The 22,382-nt window shown below is 43.9% G+C and overlaps 1 protein-coding gene across 1 annotated transcript; it reads left to right on the forward strand.

Moving 5' to 3' along the window:
* Nucleotides 1-1,152: 1,152 nt before the first annotated feature.
* Nucleotides 1,153-21,925, forward strand: LOC139552122 (EGF-like repeat and discoidin I-like domain-containing protein 3). The gene is made up of 11 exons (XM_071363544.1): nucleotides 1,153-1,518; nucleotides 1,931-2,008; nucleotides 2,117-2,149; nucleotides 2,976-3,104; nucleotides 10,662-10,775; nucleotides 16,075-16,256; nucleotides 16,365-16,520; nucleotides 16,721-16,865; nucleotides 19,730-19,914; nucleotides 20,045-20,200; nucleotides 20,427-21,925. Exons 1-11 carry the CDS (start codon nucleotides 1,455-1,457, stop codon nucleotides 20,574-20,576), a joined length of 1,392 nt encoding a protein of 463 aa, XP_071219645.1. The 5' UTR covers nucleotides 1,153-1,454; the 3' UTR covers nucleotides 20,577-21,925.
* Nucleotides 21,926-22,382: the final 457 nt, after the last annotated feature.

Consider the following 22,382-nt stretch of genomic DNA (forward strand, 5'->3'; position numbering starts at 1 on the left):
GCAGATGGAGACAAAACCTTAGGAACAGTACACTACTGCAGACCTTGAACATTAGTACATACTAAGACTCATCATTGTTGAGGATACACCAGCTTGTGCAACTGCTGTAGTGCATACAAGGTCAGATCACCTATTTGGCAGGAGAGGGAAAAAGAGTATTCACATGGGGTCATTTAGTAACTCTCTACCTCCTCCCCCTCTCTCTTCTCCCTCCATCTCTCTCCCTCGTCTCCCCCTCTCTGAGTGAGGCGTTGGCACCAATGAACCCATTGATGAACAGGCACTAGCTCCTACAGCCAAGTCAAACAGCCTCCCGGTGCTTTAATCATGTCCTAAAAGGCTAACCTCTTGGCCCACACTCTAAACCGACCCCACCTTGCCGCTACGTCCTCCCCCGCATCCCAACACTTCTACCCCCTAAACCCCACCTATCCCACCACCACCTCTACCCCCTATCCCCTGCACAGATGCTGCATTCAGAACCAAGTTCTGCTTCCCATAAGCAAAACACTCACTGGTTTCTCTGTGTCGTGTCCATACACTCAGAGTTCTGGAACAGGAAAACCGTTATCCAGAAACTCTCCATCACACACATACAACCCACATACAACCCAGCTGAACTTCCTCCATTTGGTTCCCGATGGGCAAAACATCTTATCTCCTCATCGGACCATTCTGGCCTTATTGGTATGATGTCATCAAAAAGACGTATGCAGCCAGCTCTGTATTTTCACATAGGCTAGCCTACACTCTTCTAAATGTTTTTGCTATCGATTTTAAATGGTTATTTGGCTGTCCCCATAGAAGAACACTTTATATAACCCTTTTTGGTCGCAGCTAGAACCCTTTTGGAGAGAACTCCACTTTTCATGAGTGCCTCATTGTGTGAATTCAAAGGATTCTACCTGGAACCAAAAAGGCTTATCTTAGCCGAATGAACTCTTTCGGGAACCCTTTTTTCTAAGAGTGTACTGAATATGACCTGTATCCTGGGAAACGAGTACTACTATTTATTTGGCCTATTTTGTTAACATTGATTATTTTAATGAGGTTATACATCCATTTTCATTAATCAGGAGATTATTGTGATGGCTAAACTACAACTTTAGGTTAGTCAATTATAGCTACTGACTGTGGCGGTCAAGCAGCCGAGGTGAGATACTGCGCACCATCACTGCGGTGAAGCGAACCAGAGAAGAGGTGGTAGCGCTCAACCTCAGAATCCCTTTGCTTTTGTCTGTCTGTCTGTCTGTTTATCTGCGCAACAAACTCGCATCTCTGGATAAACTGATTGACAGACAGCTTGTGAGGAGGAGTCGCCGACATCATCAGCATCATCATTATCATCACAGCGGCCTCTGCAGTGAAGGCGGAGGAGAGGAGGCGAGAGAAAGAAGATAAGTTTTCTAGCCTTTGTTTTGGTTTTGACCGCGGGGGAAAGCAGTAACTCGGAGATGCTCCCGCTATTGTCCCTCGCGGTGCTGTGCATCGGTGCGGCTGTGCCTCCGCAGGTGAACGGTGAGTGCGTGGGGATACTGACGAATGTAAACAAACAACAGTGTCGTCATCCCTCTTAAATGAAGGGGTGAATGTTAGTGCGTAGTTTGCGGCCGCAGATGCCGTTGATACTTTGAGGGAACTCACGGAGGATATTCTCTAGAATAAATAACTGCGTGTCTCTTAATACACTCGTGTTGTTGTTGTTGTTTTTGATGTGACGTAACTTAGCCGATCAAAGCCATATCTGAACTTAGTTGTTCAGAGAATTTCAAGTGGAAATTCTGCATGAAGATGTGTGTGTGTGTGTGTGATATGTAAATACAGTATGTGATGCCTGTCCCCTTGGGGCTCTGTGGCTCTCTCATTGGGGTGTTGCTAAGACGATCTGACAGCTACTCTCTCTCTCTCTCTCTGTCTCTCTCTCTCTCAGGGGATGAATGTGAACCTGTGTCATGTGAGGGTGATGCAGACTGTTTCACCCCCCAGTCAGAGGAGGCGCTACTCATATGTAAGTACAGGAGGACTTTGGGATCAATAATTAAAGTAATCAACTGTGTCAGCGCATGATTAGGGAAAACACTCTCACCACAACAAATCCATCTCTTTCTTTCTACAGCCACGCCAGACTGGGAGGAGCCGATTACAGCAGGTAAGAAGCATGCCTAATCCCAAATAGCCTCTAGCCCCTTATCCCCTCACAGATCTGAAATGATTGGATAGGTGTAATCAATTCACCCGTTTATTATTGATGACCTGTTTGATCCTATTACATCTACATGAAGTGCACAGACATCTCTAATCTGTGTGTATGTGTGTGTGTGTGTGTGTGTGTGTGTGTGTGTGTGTGTGTGTGTGTGTGTGTGTGTGTGTGTGTGTGTGTGTGTGTGTGTGTGTGTGTGTGTGTGTGTGTGTGTGTGTGTGTGTGTGTGTGTGTGTGTGTGTGTTATTTTAGATAATCCCTCATTAGTCCACACTAGCTGCTGTAGTAACACCATAATGAGGGCAGTCTTTATTTTGTGATGTGTCTGTCTGTCATAGCTAATCACACACACAAACAAGCAAACACACACACACACACATCAGGTTAGCGTAGCCTGCTAACCTGATGGTGAGCCTCCCATAAGGCTAGCAGGGTAATATTAGCAGTTCTAATATAACTACTCTGACCTATATCCCTGTGCTGATCTTGGGACAGACAGTGAATATAAATAAATATGTTGTATTGTCATATACACCAGATATGTGCAGTGAAATGTGTTGTTTTACATGGTCAGCCATAGTAGTAGTTTGCGCTCCTGGAGCAAATTAGGGTTAAGTGCCTTGCTCAAGGGCACATCGGCAGTAAAAAAAATGTACCTTGTCGTCTTGTGTGTTCGAACCAGCAACCTTTCGGTTACTGGCCTAACACTCTATGTTGTCTTTTACTTGTGCTTAGTGTAGAAAACCAATTGATCCCAATAGGTTTTTGTGTCCAGGTCCGTGCCAGCCCAACCCATGCCACCATGGGGGTGTGTGTGAGGCCACTAATGCCCAACGAGGTGATGCCTTCCTGGGGTACCACTGTCACTGCTCCCCTGGCTACTCTGGAGCCCACTGCCAACACAGTAAGACACATACACGCACGCACGCACGCACGCACGCACGCACTCGCACTCGCACTCGCACACACACACACACACACACACACACACACACACACACACTAACCCGGGGGGACAGCTTGTCTAACGACTGAGAGGGTCTCAGGCTGGAGGGAGTGGCTTAATCCGTCCATTCTTAATTAGGTCACTCAGTGGGGGTTACGCTGAGGAAGTCATACAAACATCCTCACGCTTTCATAGGTATGATGAGTTATGACGGCTTACACGCGGCGAACACGCACGCACACACCCACACACCCACACACACACACAACAATATAGTACCACCCACATGAAAAAATACTGCAGTTTACTATGGAATTCTACAGTACTTACTATAGAATTCTGTAGTAAACTGTTGTGTACTGTAGAATACTATACTACACACTGTAATAACCCTCAATCATATGTAGTTCTTATTATATAATTTTGTAGTATACTGAAGAATACTACTGTAAATACTACAGTATTATCCACTTTAGTAAATACTATTGTAATGTCCACAAAAACACTACAGTCCGGTAAAACACTACACTTTTTTAACTGTATTTAATTTGCATATGCCTTGCCCATTCCCCTCCCCCATATCCCAATTTGTGCTACCCATAAGTGAGAAACCTACATGTGAAGTATAAACCATATTGTGTTCCATACAGGCTATAGAAATGAGCAGAAACTATGAACTCTCTGGTCAGACCCTGGTCCTTCTTACCTACTGTACAGGTTATTGAAAATGTGCTCTTTTAGTAATTATCCAGTAGGTTTTCTCAAGGAGAAAATGCCAAAGATTATAAAACAAAAACACTAAAGTAAATATTTTAGTTATGTCTGAAAAAAAACAGAGTAAATACTACAGTATACTACAGTCTGCAAAAACACTACATTAAACACAAAAGTATACTACAATCTGCAAAAACACTACATTTATTACTATAGGTGACCGATCGTTTCAATTTGGTCTTGTGTAGCAAAATTTGAAATTGTGTTTTTTACATTGGATAAAAGTAGAGACACAGACCTAGAAAATGGTATATCATACACTACAGTTGAGGAACAATGGGAAAGTCATTCTGATTTGAAAGTTCATAACCCCACTTCAGAGAAAATGGCCATTGAATGATTTGGTACCTACTGGAGAGTTCTTCTTTGTCTACACCCATTCAGCATCATTCACACCCTCTTAGGCCTTAGCCCCACCCATATCTTTTAAGGATTCATATGTGAGGCCATGTGCTAAACAGAGTGAGTACGGTAGTGTACTAAACAACCAAAGATTGCAAGACTAAAGGCTGGTTTATTCTATGTCTATTGACATGTCTGTAGACAGTTGTCACAGTGACATCATGAACATTCTATTGTCGTCTGACATCAAACTTGTCATTGTTGTTATGAAACAGTATAAACACAAAAACTACAGGCTTCCTGACATCAGCAGCCTGGTGGTCCAAAATAGCATAACTGGTGTATTTTAACACCAATAAACCCATCCGTTTAAAAATAAATTCAGTATATGTCAATTTAGCAAACCAGGCAACTAAAATAAACTTTCTAAACAATGTTTTTGGTTCGTTTCTGGCTTGTTTGCTAGCTAGCTAAAGTTAAGGCACTCTATACTACAGTTTTCTTTTGCTACAGTATTTATACTATAGTTAACTGTTAATACTACAGTATACTAATGTGAATACTACAGTAAAGTCTGCAAAACACTACAGTGAATACTATACTAAAGTATACTATAGCTTTTTTATGTGGGCAATACCAACAATGATATCTACTCTGTATGTGTGCACATTGAGGTCACATACTCTTGTAGCTCTCCAGGTGGTCTTGTGTATATAAATACTAGGTGTTGTTCTTGGTGACAGACGCAAACAGACAGTGGAAAATTAGATCAACTTATAAGATTAGTCCCAAGCGCCAAGTTCGGATCATATAATTGTTCATGTGATAAATGTTCCACATTTCGAGGAATTTGCCTCTCAGAATTGATTAAATCACACAAGCCTTCAGTACTAAATTAAAGTGAGTCATACCCATAGAGATCGTATGAAATTACTAGAATGGTTATGTCATGAACCCTCAAAGTTCCAGAATGGGGTGAAAATGGCAGCCATATTGGTCAGGGAGAAATCCAAACCATTCTAATTGGAATGAAAGGCAGTAGAGGCATAATCCTGATTTTACTTATGCAGGAAAATAAAAGTAAGGCTTGTGATATATCAGAAATTGTGTAATATAATTATTGTCAACCTAAAATATTGTCATATCATTATAAATACAGTTTATTTAAGTTTTATACAAATTGTCTGTATAAATAGCCTCTAAAATATATTTAAACAGACCGTAAATGTCTAAATTTTTGTTTTTTTGGAAAGCTGTGAGTGCAATTATATGATACAATATCAGTACTTGTTGCTTTTACAGCTTGTCTAAATCCGATCATCAACGGATTTCAGACAATGTATGGCTGTGGATTAATTGCATTGTTTGAATGGAATGTTGGCATATTGGCAGTTAATTTGAAACATTTATGGAAACATTCCTCTAAAATTGCCTGGCAAGCTAGCAAACAAACATACAGTGCAGACAAATTCTTCAAATATATATTTTTTTACACAATATCTTATCACATCACTGTTGACCAACTTCTTGACCAAAATGGAAGACCTGCAGAGCTTCCAATTCTCACGCATTGGCCATGAGACACATGCATTAGACCTTCTTCTCATGCTCACTCCACACCTCTTAGTGCATTCGGAAAGTATTCAGACCCCTTGACTTTTTCCACATTTTGTTACGTTACAGCCTTATTCTAAAATTGATGAAATAAAAAACTTTCTTCATCAATCTACACACAATACCCCATAATGACAAAGCGAAAACCCGTTTTTAGGATTTTTTTGCAAATTTATTGAACGTAAAAAACAAAAAGACCTTTAAGTCAAGGGGTCTGAATACTTTCCGAATGCACTGTATATCTCACTCAGTGAAAAGTACTCTATTTATTTAGGTAATTAGTCCAGTGCTTTAACGTTTAAATTGAATTCATCACATCTGCGCTTGCAATTTAACATCACTAACAGAACCTCTACCAATGTCCTGTTTTACCACAGCACTGTAAACCGCGCCACATTGAAGCATATGATTGGTTTATTTATGTAAGGGATCGAGGGAATTGGACGCGCGTTTTAAAGAAACGTCCCTCAAGATTAGGAGAGTGGAGCTGAGTAGAGTGAGAGAACTTTCTCCACTGAGTTTATCAAACTGTAAAAAGAGCAGAAGAACGGAAGTTCTGTTTTATATACAACGTTGTAAAAAAAAAAAAAGTTGCTGTTACTCCCGTCCCTATTGCAGAATGCAACCTTTTGACACCATGTACTGAAGTCAATAATCCATACTTGCCTTAGTTTTCTCGTTTGGTGATTGGCGTTTAGGCTGCGGCAATGAAAAGGCAGCATACAGACCTGAAGTATGTTTTAGCAGACTGTGAACCCAAAAGTGTACGTTTGATTGTAGAGGGGGACAATAAATATACAACTAATAATAATACAACAACAAGAAGAAGAACGGTGCTTGTCGGCAAGAACACGACTGTTATTCCCCAAACTTATTGTATTATTCTTCTTCCCAGTGTAATCACATATTTGAAATCCGATATGCCTACTTGTGTTTTAAAAAATGGATAATATGAGGCTATGTTTTTTGCCGTCATTCATGGACGGTTTTGAATAAGTCATACAAATAAGAATTGGATATTGAATGCTCCAGGCCTCAAATATAATTGTTGACATTTTAGTATTGTGCACGTGCTAGGCTAAGATAGTAGGGGGATTCACAACTTATAAACGCATCATATTTTGTCTGTGTAGAGTCAGATGATTGCAAGGGTCTTCAACTAGTAGGCATAAACCACCTGAATATTGAGACATTCATTCGATTTTTCCTGAAGGTTTTGAGAAAGGAATTGTTATAATTAGAACATTTTCAAACACCCAGCACTTGGGAAACATAGATCAGGGGAGGCCAACCCTCCTGGAGCACAAGCGCAATTCTCTTCCAGCACTATTTTTAAGAGTTCACCCAAATGACAAAATGTTTGTGTCCTTACCATGAAAACAATCTATAGACAAGGAGACTGCAATCGATGATTTGGTTACCCAGTGCCATCAACCTAAACTGGGGCATGCTTAACACCTCGGCCGTCCTACAATCTAAGATAGATGCCCTCAATCTCACACATATTATCAATGAACCTACAGTACCAGGTACAACCCCAAATCCGTAAAAACGGGCACCCTCATAGGTATCATCCTGACCAACCTGCCCTCTAAATACACCTCTGCTGTCTTCCACCAGGATCTCAGCGATCACTGCCTCATTACCTGCGTCCGTAATGGGTCTGCGGTCAAACGACCACCCCTCATCACTGTCAAACGCTCCCTAAAACACTTCAGCGAGCAGGCCTTTCTAATCGACCTGGCCCGGGTATCCTGGAAGGATATTGACCTCATTCCGTCAGTAGAGGATGCCTGGTTATTCTATAAAAGTGCTTTCCTCACCATCTTAAATAAGCATGCCCCATTCAAAAAATGTAGAACCAGGAACAGATATAGCCCTTGGTTCACTCCAGATCTGACTGCCCTTGACCAGCACAAAAACATCCTGTGGCGTACTGCATTAGCATCGAATAGCCCTCGCGATATGCAACTTTTCAGGGAAGTTAGTAACCAATATACACAGGCAGCTAGGAAAGCAAAGGCTAGCTTTTTCAAAGAGAAATTTGCATCCTGTAGCACAAACTCCAAAAAGTTCTGGGACACTGTAAAGTCCATGGAGAATAAGAGCACCTCCTCCCAGCTGCCCACTACACTGAGGCTAGGCAACACTGTCACCACCTATAAATCCACGATAATTGAGAATTTAAATAAGCATTTTTCTACGGCTGGCCATGCTTTCCACCTGGCTACCCCTACCCCGGTCAACAGCCTTGCACCTCCCACAGCAACTTGCCCAAGCCTCCCCATTTCTCCTTCACCCAAATCCAGATAGCTGATGTTCTGAAAGAGTTGCAAAATCTGGACCCCTACAAATTAGCTGGGCTAGACAATCTGTACCCTCTCTTTCTAAAATTATCCACCGCAATTGTTGCAACCCCTAGTACTAGCCTGTTCAACCTCTCTTTCGTATCGTCTGAGATCCCCAAAGATTGGAAAGCTGCCGTGGTCATCCCCCTCTTCAAAGGGGGAGACACTCTAGACCCAAACTGTTACAGACCTATATTTATCCTACCCTGCCTTTCTAAGGTCTTCGGAAGCCAAGTTAACAAACAGATCACCGACCATTTCGAATCCCACCGTACCTTCTCCGCTATGCTATCTGGTTTCCAAGCTGGTCATGGGTGCACCTCAGCCACGCTTAAGGTCCTAAACGATATCATAACCGCCATTGATAAAAGACAACACTGTGCAGCCGTATTCATCGACCTGGCCAAGGCTTTTGAATCTGTCAATCGCCACATTCTTATCGGCAGACTCAACAGCCTTGGTTTCTCAAACGACTGCCTCGCCTGGTTCACCAACTACTTCTCAGACAGAGTTCAGTGTGTCAAATCGGAGGGCCTGTTGTCCGAAACTTGGCAGTCTCTATGGGGGTGCCACAGGGTTCAATTCTCGGGCCAACTCTTTTCTCTGTATACATCAATGATGTTGCTCTTGCTGCTTGTGATTCTCTGATCCAGCTCTACGCAGGCGACACCATTCTGTATACTTCTGGCCCTTCTTTGGACACTGTGTTAACTAACCTCCAGACAAGCTTCAATGCCATACAACTCTCCTTCCGTGGCCCTCCAACTGCTCTTAAATGCAAGGAAAACTAAATGCATGCTCTTCAACCGATCGCTGCCCACACCTCCCCGCACTTAAAATATGTGGACAACTACAAATACCTAGGTGTCTGGTTAGACTATAAACTCTCCTTCCAGACTCACATTAAGCATCTCCAATCCAAAATTAAATCTAGAATCGGTTTCCTATTTCGCAACAAAGCATCCTTCACTCATGCTGCCAAACATATCCTCGTAAAACTGACTATCGTACCGATCCTCGACTTCGGCGATGTCATTTACAAAATAGCCTCCAACACTCTACTCAGAAAATTGGATGCACATTATCACAGTGCCATCCATTTTGTCACCAAGCCCCATATACTACCCACCACTGCAACCTGTATGCTCTCGTTGGCTGGCCCTCGCTTCATATTCGTTGCCAAACCCACTGGCTCCAGGTCATCTATAAGTCTTTGCTAGGTAAAGCCCCGCCTTATCTCAGCTCACTGGTCACAATAGCAGCACCCACCCATAGCACGCGCTTCAGCAGGTATATTTCACTGGTCACCCCCAAAGCCAATACCTCCTTTGGCCGCCTTTCCTTCCAGTTCTCTGCTGCCAATGACTGGAACGAATTGCAAAAATCACTGAAACTGAGGACTCATATCTCCCACTCTAACTTTAAGCATCAGCTGTCAGAGCAGCTCACAGATCATTTCACCTGTACATAGCTCCTCTGTAAATAGCCCATCCAACTACCTCATCCCCATATTGTTATTTTTTTTCCCTTTGCACCCAAGTATCTCTACTTGCACATTCATCTTCTGCACATCTATCACTCAAGTGTTTTATTATTAAATTGTAATTACTTAGCCACTATGGCCTATTTACTTTCTTACCTCCCTAATCTTACCTCATTTGCACACACTGTATATACATTTTTTCTATTGTATTATTGACTGTACGTTTGTTTATTCCATGTGTAACTCTGTGTTGTTGTTTGTGTCGCACTGCTTTGCTTTATCTTGGCCAGGTCGCAGTTGTAAATGAGGACTTGTTCTCAACTGGCCTACCTGGTTAAATAAAGGTGAAATAAAAAAAATAAAAAATAAACATTAATATTACTATTTCCTGTGCAGAGTCTTGGTGTAGTGGTGACACTCCCCGACATGTGTTGCATCCAACTTTCACCTGAGAACAGGGATCAATCCCTGCTTCCAACCTTCCCACTGTTTCTCCCATTTGCCTGTCTCCCCATCTCATTTTATTACTGTCTGAATAAAGTGTCAAACCACCTGAAAAATATTAGCAGACTTTAATTTCATCCACCCAAAATCTCAAGGTAACAAAGTCATTTTGAGTGTTCATTTAATGTTCGACGCATCCGGAATACACCTGGCCTGTGGTAAGATTTTTTTTGTTCCACCTTGGTTATAGGCCTAACTAAAGCCATGTCAAAATACATAGAAATAAGGAAATTAGATTTAAAACAGTAACGTTTTCCGACCCCTCATCTAGGGGTTGTGGCAGGGGGCAATGAAATTATCATAGCAAATCTCACTCCAAGCTGTCTTCAAAAGTCGGCAGTCCTGTTCCTGTAAGAAACATTCCCATTTTTACATTAAATATCTGTATGCAACCTGATAGTCCCATAAATGTATGAAACAGTTTTTCCCTGGTCTGTGTTTGTGTTCCAGATGTGAATGAGTGTGAGAGTGGGCCGTGCAGGAACGGAGGTGTGTGTACAGACCGGGAGGCCAACTACACGTGTGTGTGTCCTGGAGAATACACAGGCAGGAACTGCCAGCACAGTGAGTGTGGACTTGTGTAACTGTTTACTTGTGAGTCATCAGAGGACAAATTTTTTAAGAGGTCTTGATGTCCAACACTTACATGAACACACAATTGAATTAGGTAGGTATTGGTGTCATATGCTCTCTTGCTGTTTTCCCTTTTAGTGCGCTTCAGTGTGTGTGTGTGTGTGTGTGTGTGTGTGTGTGTGTTACCTATTTATTTAAGCCCTCTGTGCTGTCCTGGTGTAGCATCATTAAAAATCAAATCAAATTTTATTTGTCACATACACGTGTTAGGGCAGATGTTATTGCGGGTGTAGCGAAATGCTTGTGTTTCTAGTTCCAACAGTGCAGTAATATCTAACAATACACACAATCTAAAGTAAAGGAATGGAATTAAGAATATATAAATATTTTGATGAGCAATTTCAGAGCGGCAAAGACTAAGATACAGTAGGATAGGATGGAATACAGTATATACAGTGGGGAGAACAAGTATTTGATACACTGCCGATTTTGCAGGTTTTCCTACTTACAAAGCATGTAGAGGTCTGTAATTTCTATCATGGGTACACTTCAACTATGAGAGACGGAATCTAAAACAAAAATCCAGAAAATCACATTGTATGATTTTTAAGTAATTAATTTGCATTTTATTGCATGACATAAGTATTTGATACATCAGAAAAGCAGATCTTAATATTTGGTACAGAAACCTTTGTTTGCAATTACAGAGATCATACGTTTCCTGTAGTTCTTGACCAGGTTTGCACACACTGCAGCAGGGATTTTGGCCCACTCCTCCATACAGATCTTCTCCAGATCCTTCAGGTTTCGGGGCTGTCGCGGGGCTATACGGACTTTCAGCTCCCTCCAAAGATTTTCTATTGGGTTCAGGTCTGGAGACTGGCTAGGCCACTCCAGGACCTTGAGATGCTTCTTACGGCGCCACTCCTTAGTTGCCCTGGCTGTGTGTTTCGGGTCGTTGTCATGCTGGAAGTCCCAGCCACGACCCATCTTCAATGCTCTTACTGAGGGAAGGAGGTTGTTGGCCAAGATCTCGCGATACATGGCCCCATCCATCCTCCCCTCAATACGGTGCAGTCATCCTGTACCCTTTGCAGAAAAGCATCCCCAAAGAATGATGTTTCCACCTCCATGCTTCACGGTTGGGATGGTGTTCTTGGGGTTGTACTCATCCTTCTTCTTCCTCCAAACACGGCAAGTGGAGTTTAGACCAAAAAGCTCTATTTTTGTCTCATCAGACCACATGACCTGCTCCCATTCCTCCTCTGGATCATCCAGATGGTCATTGGCAAACTTCAGACGGGCCTGGACATGCGCTGGCTTGAGCAGGTGGACCTTGCGTGCGCTGCAGGATTTTAATCCATGACGGTGTAGTGTGTTACTAATGGTTTTCTTTGAGACTGTGGTCCCAGCTCTCTTCAGGTCATTGACCAGGTCCTGCCGTGTAGTTCTGGGCTGATAACTCACCTTCCTCATGATCATTGATCCCCCACGAGGTGAGATCTTGCATGGAGCCCCAGACCGAGGGTGATTGACCGTCATCTTGAACTTCTTCCATTTTCTAATAATTGCGCCAACAGTTGTTGCCTTCTCACCAAGCTGCTTGCCTATTGTCCTGTAGCCCATCCCAGCCTGTTGCATGTCTACAATTTTATCCCTGATGTCCTTATACAGCTCTCTGGTCTTGGCCATTGTGGAGAGGTTGGAGTCTGTTTGATTGAGTGTGTGGACAGGTGTTTTTTATACAGGTAACGAGTTCAAACAGGTGCAGTTAATACAGGTAATGAGTGGAGAACAGGAGGGCTTCTTAAAGAAAAACTAACAGGTCTGTGAGAGCCGGAATTCTTACTGGTTGGTAGGTGATCAAATACTTATGTCATGCAATAAAATGCAAATTAATTACTTAAAAATCATACAATGTGATTTTCTGGATTTTTGTTTTAGATTCCGTCTCTCACAGTTGAAGTGTACCTATGATAAAAATTACAGACCTCTACATGCTTTGTAAGTAGGAAAACCTGCAAAATCGGCAGTGTATCAAATACTTGTTCTCCCCACTGTACATATGAGATGAGTAATGAAAAATATGTAAACATTATTAAAGTGGCTAGTGTTCCATTATTAAAGTGGCCAGTGATTTCAAGTCTATGTATATAGGGCAGCAGCCTCGAATGTGCTAGTGATGGCCATTTAACAGTCTGATGGCCTTGAGATAAAAGCTGTTTTTCAGTCTCTCGGTGCCGGCTTAAATGCACCTGTACTGACCTCGCCTTCTGGATTATAGCGGGGTGAACAGGCAGTGGCTCGGTTGGTTGTTGTCCTTGATAATATTTTGGCCTTCCTGTGACATCTGGTGCTGTAGGTGTCCTGGAGGGCGGATAGCTTGCCCCCGGTGATGTGTTGGGCAGACCGCACCCCCCTCTGGAGAGCCCTGCCATTGCGGGCGGTGCAGTTGCCGTACCAGGTGGTTATACAGCCCGACAGGATGCTCTCAATTGTGCATCTTTAAAAGTTGGTGAGGGGTTTAGGTGTCAAGCCAAAATTCTTCAGCCTCCTGAGATTGAAGAGGCACTGTTGCGCCTTCTTCCCCGCACTGTCTGTGTGGGGGGACCATTTCAGTTTGTCAGTGATGTGTACGCTGAGGAACTTGAAGCTTTCCATCTTCTCCCTTGCTGTCCCATTGATGTGGATAGGGGGGTGCTCCCTCTGCTGTTTCCTGAAGTCCACGATTAGCTCCTTAGTTTTGTTGACGTTGGGTGAGAGGTTATTTTCCTGGCACCACACTCCCAGGGCCCTCACCTCTTCCCTGTAGGCTGTCTCGTCATTGTTGGTAATCAGGCCTACTACTGTTGTGTTGTCTGCAAACTTGATGATTGAGTTGGAGGCGTGCGTGGCCACGCAGTCATGGCTGAACAGGGAGTACAAGAGGGGGCTGATCACGCATCCTTGTGGGGCCCCAGTGTTGAGGATCAGTGAAGTGGAGGTGTTGTTTCCTACCTTCACGACCTGGGGGCGGCCCATCAGGAAGTCCAGGACCCAGTTGCATAGGGCGGGGTTCAGACCGAGGGTCTCGAGCTTAATGATGAGCTTGGAGGGTACTATGTTGTTGAATGCTGAGCTATAGTCAATGGACAGCATTCTTACATAGGTATTCCTCTTGTCCAGATGGGATAGGGCAGTGTGCAGTGCGATGGAGATTGCATCTTCTGTGGATCTATTGGGGCGATAAGCAAATTGAAGTGGGTCTAGGGTGTCAGGTAAGGTAAGGTAGAGTTGATATGATCCTTGACTAGTCTCTCAAAACACTTCATGATGAATGTGCTAGTCATTAAGTTCAGTTACCTTTCTTGGGTACAGGAACAATGGTGGACATCTTGATGTATGTGGGGACAACAGACTGGGATAGGGAGAGATTGAATATGTCTGTAAACACTCCAGCCAACTGGTCTGCGAATGCTCTGAGGACGCGGCTGGGCCGGCAGCCTTGTGAGGGATAACACGCTTAAATGTCTTACTCACGTCGGCCAGGTAGAAGGAGAGCCCACAGTCCTTGGTAGCGGGCTGCATCAGTGGCACTATGTTATCCTCAAAGCGGGCGAAAAAGGTGTTTAGCTTGTCCGAAAGCAAGATGCCGGTGTCCACGACGTGGCTGGTTTTACCTATGTAGTCCATGATTGTCTGTAGACCCTGCCACATACGTCTCGTGTCTGAGCCGTTGAATTGCGACTCCACTTTGTCTCTATACTGAGGTTTTGACTCTTTGATTGCCTTACAGAGGGAATACCTACACTGTTTGTATTCAGCCATATTCCCTTGCCACCTTGCCATAGTTAAATGCGACAGTTGGCATTTTCAGTTTTGCGTGAATGCTGCCATCTATCCACGGTTTCCCGTTAGGGTAGGTTTTAATAGTCACAGTGGGTACAATATCTCCTATACACTTCCTATACACACAGTATCAGTGTATTTGTCTATGTTGTTCTCGGATGCTACCTGGAACATATCCCAGTCCGTGTGATCAAAACAATCTTGAAGCATGGATTCCAATTGGTCAGACCAGCGTTGAATAGTCCTGAGCACGGGTAGTTCCTGTTTGAGTTTTTGCCTATAGGAAGGGAGGAGCAAAATGGAGTCGTGATCAAATTTGCCAAAGGGAGGGCTGGGGAGGGCCTTGTAGGCATCCTGGAAGTTGGAGTAGCAGTGGTCGAGTGTTTTAGCACCGCGAGTACTATAGTCAATGTGTTGATAGAACTTTGGTAACTTTTTCCTCAAATTTGCTTTGTTAAAATCCCTAGCTACAATAAATGCGGCCTCAGGATATGTGGTTTCCAGTTTGCATAAAGTCCGGTGCAGTTCTTTGAGGGCCGTCGTAGTATCGGCTTGAGGGGGAATATACACAGCTGTGACTATAACCGAAGAATATTCTCTTGGGAGGTAATACGGTCGGCATTCGATTATGAGGTATTCTAGGTCGGATGAACAAAAGGACTTGAGTTCCTGTATGTTATCACAATCACACCATGAGTAGTTAATCATTAGCGATGTTGTTGCGTCGTGGTACCAGAGTCTCTCTGTTCTCAATCAGAGCCAGCCTGAGGAGTCTGTTTTGGGGGTGGAGAATGCCAGATACGGACCCCCTCGTCCCCCATCCTACACAGGGACCACGGACACACACTCACAGACCTACGCCCCTCTCCCCTACCTCACACACTCCTCCAGAACCAGTTCTTTCCACACATACTCACACAGGAGCTGTGAGGAAAGAGAGGAGAGTTGCGAGGATGAGGAGGTTTTTGTATGGCATTTTGAAGCTGAAGTCTCAGCCAGTGAGAGGGAGGATGATGGACTGATAAGTGGAAGTAATGAGGCAGAAAGAAGAGAAGAAGAAAAGGATGAACTGGCTAGCAGAATAAAAAGTTTAAAAAATGGACTGACACACAGACGCAATGACTCAGTTTTACCAGGAGAGAGGTTGAGAGACTGCATGTCAGAGACTGAAATCAATGATGAAACTGACCTGGAACATGAGATTCATCTGGGCCAACATGGGACAATCCAGAGCAGAGCTGAGGCTGTCCCTCAGAGGAGAAACAAGGAACACTGTGTCGGAAGGAAGGAAGGAAGGAAGGAAGGAAGGAAGGAAGGAAGGAAGGAAGGAAGGAAGGAAGGAAGGAAGGAAGGACATTTACTGTGGCTTTGGCTTGTAATGGATGTCCTAATTGTACTAATCATTATCTCTCTCTCTCTCTGTCTCTCCTCATTCTTCCTTGTGTGTCCCTCTACTCTGCAGAGTGTTCAGGTCCTCTGGGCATGGAGGGTGGTATCATCACCAAGGGGCAGCTGTCCTCCTCCTCTGCTCAGCAGGGCATGTTTGGTCTGCAGCACTGGAGCCCTGACCTGGCCCGGCTCCACCGCAGGGGCATGGTTAATGCCTGGAGCCCTGCAGTCAGCGACCGCTGGCCCTGGATACAGGTAGCACACGCTCACACACACCGGCTGACCGCTAGATAGATGTAGCCAGTGTTTACTCCACCATGGCCAAACTCTAGTTGTTTCTGACCCCCTTATGTCTGTGTCCAGGTGAACCTGCGGCAGCAGATGCGTGTGACGGGGCTGATTACCCAGGGTGCTCGGCGGCTGGGCAGCTCAGAGTATGTGAAGTCCTATAAGATCGCCCACAGCGACGACGCTAGAACCTGGAGCATGGTGAAAACCAGAGGAGACACACAGGACATGGTGATGTGTGTGTGTGTGTGTGTGTGTGTGTCAGGACATGGTGATGTGTGTGTGTGTGTGTGTGTGTGTGTGTGTGTGTGTGTGTGTGTGTGTGTGTGTGTGTGTGTGTGTGTGTGTGTGTGTGTGTGTGTGTGTGTGTGGTGTGTGTGAGAAAATCAACCTGATGTTTTTGACTGATAAAACCTGATGTTTTTCTCTAGATATTCCACGGTAACTCAGACAGCAGTTCTGTCATGGCCAACGCCTTCTCTTCACCAATTGAAGCACAGTACATACGGGTTTACCCTCAAGTCTGCAGGGGCCATTGTATGCTGCGCATGGAGCTGATGGGCTGCGAGCTCACAGGTCAGTGACGTCATCATCTGTAGACATAATGCTTTATAGACTTTATTTGGCACCCTGCTCATAATGCCTTCATTACAATGTTGTAAAGCTTTATGATGCATGTCAAATGTGTCAAAAGCAGTCATACATGGTTATAAAATAAATATTTCATGACAATGTTTTGACATACAGTACCAGTCAAAGGTTTGGACACACCTACTCATTCTAGGTTATTTCTAATTTGACTATTTTCTACTTTGTAGAATACTATGAAATAACACATATGGAATCATGTAGTAACCAAAAGTGTTAAACAAATCAAATTATATTTTACATTGTAGATTCATCAAAGTAGCCACCCTTTTCCTTGATGACAGCTTTGCACACTCTTGGCATTCTCTCAACCAGCTTCATGAGGAATGCTTTTCCAACCGTCTTGAAGGAGTTCCCACATATGCTGAGCACTTGTTGGCTGCTTTTCCTTTACTCTGCGGTCCAACTCATTTCAAACCATCTCAATTGGGTTGAGGTTGGGTGATTGTGGAGGCCAGGTCCTCTGATGCCGCACTCCATCACTCTCCTTCTTGGTCAAATAGCCCTTACACAGCCTGGAGGTGTGTTGGGTCCTTGTCCTGTTGAAAAACAAATGATAGTCCCACTAAGCGCAAACCAGATGAGATGGCGTATCGCTGCAGAATGCTGTGGTAGTCATGCTGGTTAAGTGTGCCTTGAATTCTAAATAAATCACGGACAGTGTCACCAGCAAAGCACTCCCACACCATCACACCTCCTCCTCCATGCTTCACGGTCGGAACCACACATGCAGAGATCATCCGTTCACCTACTTTGTGTCTCACCAGACATCTCAAATTTGGACTCATCAGGTCAAAGGACAGATTTCTACCGGTCTAATGTCCATTGCTCGTGTTTCTTGGCCCAAGCAAGTTTCTTCTTATTATTTGTGTCCTTTAGTAGTGGTTTCCTTGCAGCAAATCGACCATGAATGCCTGATTCAAGCAGTTTCCTCAGAACAGTTGATGTTGAGATGTGTCTGTTACTTGAACTCTGTGAAGCCTTTATTTGGGCTGCATTTTCTGAGGCTGGTAACTCTGGGTCTTCCTTTGCTGTGATGGTCCTCATGAGAGCCAGTTTCATCATAGCGCTTGATGGTTTTTGAGACTGCACTTGAAGAAACTTTAAAATGTATTGAAATGTTCCAGATTGACTGACCTTCATGTCTTAAAGTAATGATGGACTGTTCTCTTTGCTTATTTGATCTGTTCTTGCCATAATATGGACTTGGTCTTTTACCAAATAGGGCTATCTTCTGTATACCACCCCTACCTTGTCACAACACTGATTGGCTCAAACGCATTAATTCCACAAATTTACTTTTAACAAGGCACACCATAGTTGAAATGCATTCCAGGTGACTACCTCATGAAGCTGGTTGAGAGAATGCCAAGTGTGTGCAAAGCTGTCATCAAGGAAAAGGTGGCTACGTCTCAAATATAAAATATAATTTGATTTGTTTAACCTCTCTTGGGCACGTGAGACGGTAGCATCCCACCTCTTCAACAGCCAGTGAAACTGCTGGGCGCCAAATTCAAATACAGAAATACTCATTATAAAAATTCAGAAAACAAAACATATTTTACATAGGTTTAAAGATGAACTGCTTCTGAATCCAACCACGGTGTCAGATTTAAAAAATGCTTTACGGCCAAAGCATACTTTACGATTATTTGAGAACATAGCCCACTAGACAAATCATTACAAACAGTAGCCAGCCAGGTAGAACAGTTACACAATTTAGAAATAGAGATAAAATTAATCCCTTACCTTTGATGATCTACATATGGTTGCACTCAGCAGACATTCATTTACTCAATAAATGTTCATTTTGTTTGATAAAGTCTCTTTATACCCAAAAACCTCAGTTTTGTTTGCGCGTTTTCTTCAGTAATCCACAGGCTCAAACGCAGTCAAAACAGGAACACAAAAAAATCCAAATTGTATCCGTAAAGTTCATAGAAACATGTCAAACGATGTTTATATTCAAACCTCGGGTTGTTTTCAGCCTCAATAATCTATAATATTTCAACCAGACAATAATGTTGTCAATTTAAAAGGTAAACAAGAAACGCACTCTCTCGGTCTGGCGCAGGAAAAAGCTCTGTGACACGGCAGGGTCCACTCATTCAGACTGCTCTTACTTCTTCATTTTTCAGAAAACAAGCCTGAAACAATTTCTGAAGACTGTTGACATCTAGTGGAAGGCATAGAAACTGCAATTTGAGTCCTAAGTCAATGGATTCTGTATTGGCATTGAATAGAAAACTACAAAACCAAAAAAGAAACTACTCCCTGAATGGATTTTTCTCAGGTTTTCGCCTGCCAAATCAGTTCTGTTATACTCACAGACACTATTTTAACAGTTTTGGAAACTTTAGAGTGTTTTCTATCCAAACTACCAGTTATATGCATATCATATATTCTGGGCCCGAGATGCAGGCAGTTTAATTTGGGCATGCATTTCATCCAAAATTCCGAATGCTGCCCCCTACCCTAGAGAAGTTAACACTTTTTTGGTTACTACATGATTCCATATGTGTTATTTCATAGTTTTGATGTCTTTACTATTATTCTACAATGTAGAAAATAGTAAAAATAAAGAAAAACCCTTGAATGAGTAGGTGTGTCCAAACTTTTGACTGGTACTGTATATTTTCAAAAGCTTTGTTATTGAGATTATCTGACACAACCATTATGATGCTGTCAGTAAAGTGATTATACACTTACTGTACCATAGGCAAATATTTTTTTACCTAGTCTACTTCCTGTTTATTAGGGATTTTTCTGTGTTTCTGTTTCTGGTCTCCCAGGTTGTTCAGAGCCTCTGGGTCTAAAGGGGGGTGAGGTGCAGGACTCCCAGCTGACCTCGTCCTCTGTGTACCGGACCCTGGGCATGGGTCTGCTGGCCTGGACCCCGAACAGAGCCAGACTGGACAACCAGGCCAAGGTCAACGCATGGACCGCAGCCACCAATGACCAAAACCAGTGGATACAGGTATGGGGGGAGGGGTAGGGGAGAGGGAGGAGTAGGAGAAAGACAAAAATAGAGTGGAGTATGCATTTTAATTAATGGATAATTAAATCATTCTCTCTCCCTCTCTACTTCCTCTCTCTCCCTCTCTCAGGTAGACCTGTTGGTTCCTACTAAGGTAACAGGTGTAGTGACTCAGGGAGCTAAGGACTTTGGCCGTGTCCAGTTTGTGCGCTCCTACAAACTAGCCTACAGCAACGATGGACTGAGGTGGACGACATACCAGGACGAAACACAACACAAGGACAAGGTCTACACACATGATCATATTGATTGACTGTTTGATTGGTTTGTTGATTGATTGAGACACAGTAAAGACATGACATACATGACAGAGGGACAGAAAGAAAGAGAAGGAGACAGAGAGTGAGGGATGGTGATAGTTCAGTCATTGGTGTTCCGGTATGTCTGGTTGTATCTGTGGTTGTCTTGTTGGCAGTGTGTCTGACTGTATCCGTGGTTGTCTTGGGTGACAGGTGTTCCAGGGGAACGTTGAAAATGACACCCACAGGAAGAACTCCGTCCAGCCGCCCATATATGGTCGTTTCCTCCGCCTCATCCCCTGGTCCTGGTACGGACGCATCACACTGAGGATGGAGCTACTGGGCTGCACAGAGGACGACTGACCATCTCTCTCTCTCTTCTCCCTCCGTCTCTTTCTCTCTCACCTTGCTCTCCCTTCTCCCTCCGTCTCTTTCTCTCTCACCTTGCTCTCTCTATCCCTCTGTCTCTTTCTCTCTCACCTAGCTCTCTCTTCTCCCTCCGTCTCTTTCTCTCTCACCTTGCTCTCTCTATCCCTCCGTCTCTTTCTCTCTCACCTAGCTCTCTCTTCTCCCTCCGTCTCTATCCCTCTGTCTCTTTCTCTCTCACCTAGCTCTCTCTTCTCCCTCCGTCTCTTTCTCTCTCACCTTGCTCTCTCTATCCCTCCGTCTCTTTCTCTCTCACCTAGCTCTCTCTTCTCCCTCTGTCTCTTTCTCTCACCTAGCGCTCTCTTCTCCCTCCGTCTCTTTCTCTCTCACCTAGCTCTCTCTTCTCCCTCCGTCTCTTTCTCTCTCTCACCTTGCTCTCTCTTCTCCCTCCGTCTCTTTCTCTCTCACCTAGCTCTCTCTTCTCCCTCCGTCTCTTTCTCTCTCACCTAGCTCTCTCTTCTCCCTCCGTCTCTTTCTCTCTCTCACCTTGCTCTCTCTTCTCCCTCCGTCTCTTTCTCTCTCACCTAGCGCTCTCTTCTCCCTCCGTCTCTTTCTTTCTCACCTAGCTCTCTCTTTCCCCCTCTCTCGCTCTTTCCCTGTCCTGCTTCTGTCTCTCTCCCCTTTCTCCATCTCTCCATCTCCCATCTCTCTCGCTCTTCTCCCTCCTTCCATCTCGCTCTCTCACTTTCTCCACCTCCCCCCCCACCCCTCCCTTCCCCTCTCTTTCTCTCTTGCTGGAAGTAGCAGTGTGGACAGTGGTCATAAGAGACACCGGGAAAGAAAATGGGACGTAAAGGTCACAATAGGTGACTGGTTTACCGTGTGTTATTTATTTCTTGGATTATAAGGTACTGTACTTCTGCTCTTCAATGTTTTTGCTATATCGTACTCCTGTGTGATAGCATTTCCAACAGTAGTGTAGTGCCAAAACAATACAGGGTTAACTTCTCCGTGGGCAACCTTTGACTGTTCCCTCCCACCGTTTCTGACGGCGAAACAGCCCTCTCAAAGCACAAAGTTCCCCTAAATAACGATAACATTTGAAAGGCGTTTTACAGACATTGTAAAAGAAAAGTTACAATGTTATTCACACTACGTTGTGAGGATTTTTAATGCTGTTGAACAGATAGAAAATGTCGTCCAAAGTGTGCTATCTACTGTACAATAACCTCTGATATGGTATTCGTTGATACTGGTTGAATACAATATTGATGGTAGTAACATAATTCTTTACCTGATGTGGTGCAATAAGCCACTTTCTGTGTAGTAAAACAAGTGACATAATACTTGTGTTTCTCTCCGTGTCTGTTTGGGTATCAAATCAAAAGGTGTTGCAATCAAGTAATCGGAATGGTCTAAAGCACTTTGCGCTCACCTTGCTAAGGACAGGAGAGTTTGATGCAGCTATCTAAATGTATCTAACCATAACCCTAACCTTAACCCTAGCTTCATGCCCACATCCCGGTTCAACCCTAACCCTAGCCTCAACCACAACCCTAACCCTAGCCCTAACCCTAGCCTCAACCACAACCCTAGCCCTAGCCTCAACCACAACCCTAACCCTAGCCTCAACCACAACCACAACCCTAACCCTAACCTCAACCACAACCCTAACCCTAGCCTCAACCACAACCCTAACCCTAACCACAATCCTAACCCTAATCCTAACCCTAACCCTAACCAATACAGTGACAACAAATGACATGGAAAGGGGAAGGCAATTCACTCGAGCAGGGGCGGTCC

The sequence above is a fragment of the Salvelinus alpinus genome, chromosome 24, assembly GCF_045679555.1.
Source record: "Salvelinus alpinus chromosome 24, SLU_Salpinus.1, whole genome shotgun sequence".
NCBI lineage: Eukaryota > Metazoa > Chordata > Actinopteri > Salmoniformes > Salmonidae > Salvelinus > Salvelinus alpinus.

What these genes read in the sequence shown, in the direction of transcription:
- LOC139552122 (XM_071363544.1), top strand. Translation starts at nt 1,455, where the DNA reads ATGCTCCCGCTATTGTCCCTCGCGGTGCTGTGCATCGGTGCGGCTGTG. An exon ending in GATGGGCTGCGAGCTCACAG is followed by an intron (nt 16,866 to 19,729) that starts GTCAGTGACGTC and finishes CTGGTCTCCCAG; the next exon opens with GTTGTTCAGAGCCTCTGGGT. An exon ending in ACCAAAACCAGTGGATACAG is followed by an intron (nt 19,915 to 20,044) that starts GTATGGGGGGAG and finishes TCCCTCTCTCAG; the next exon opens with GTAGACCTGTTGGTTCCTAC.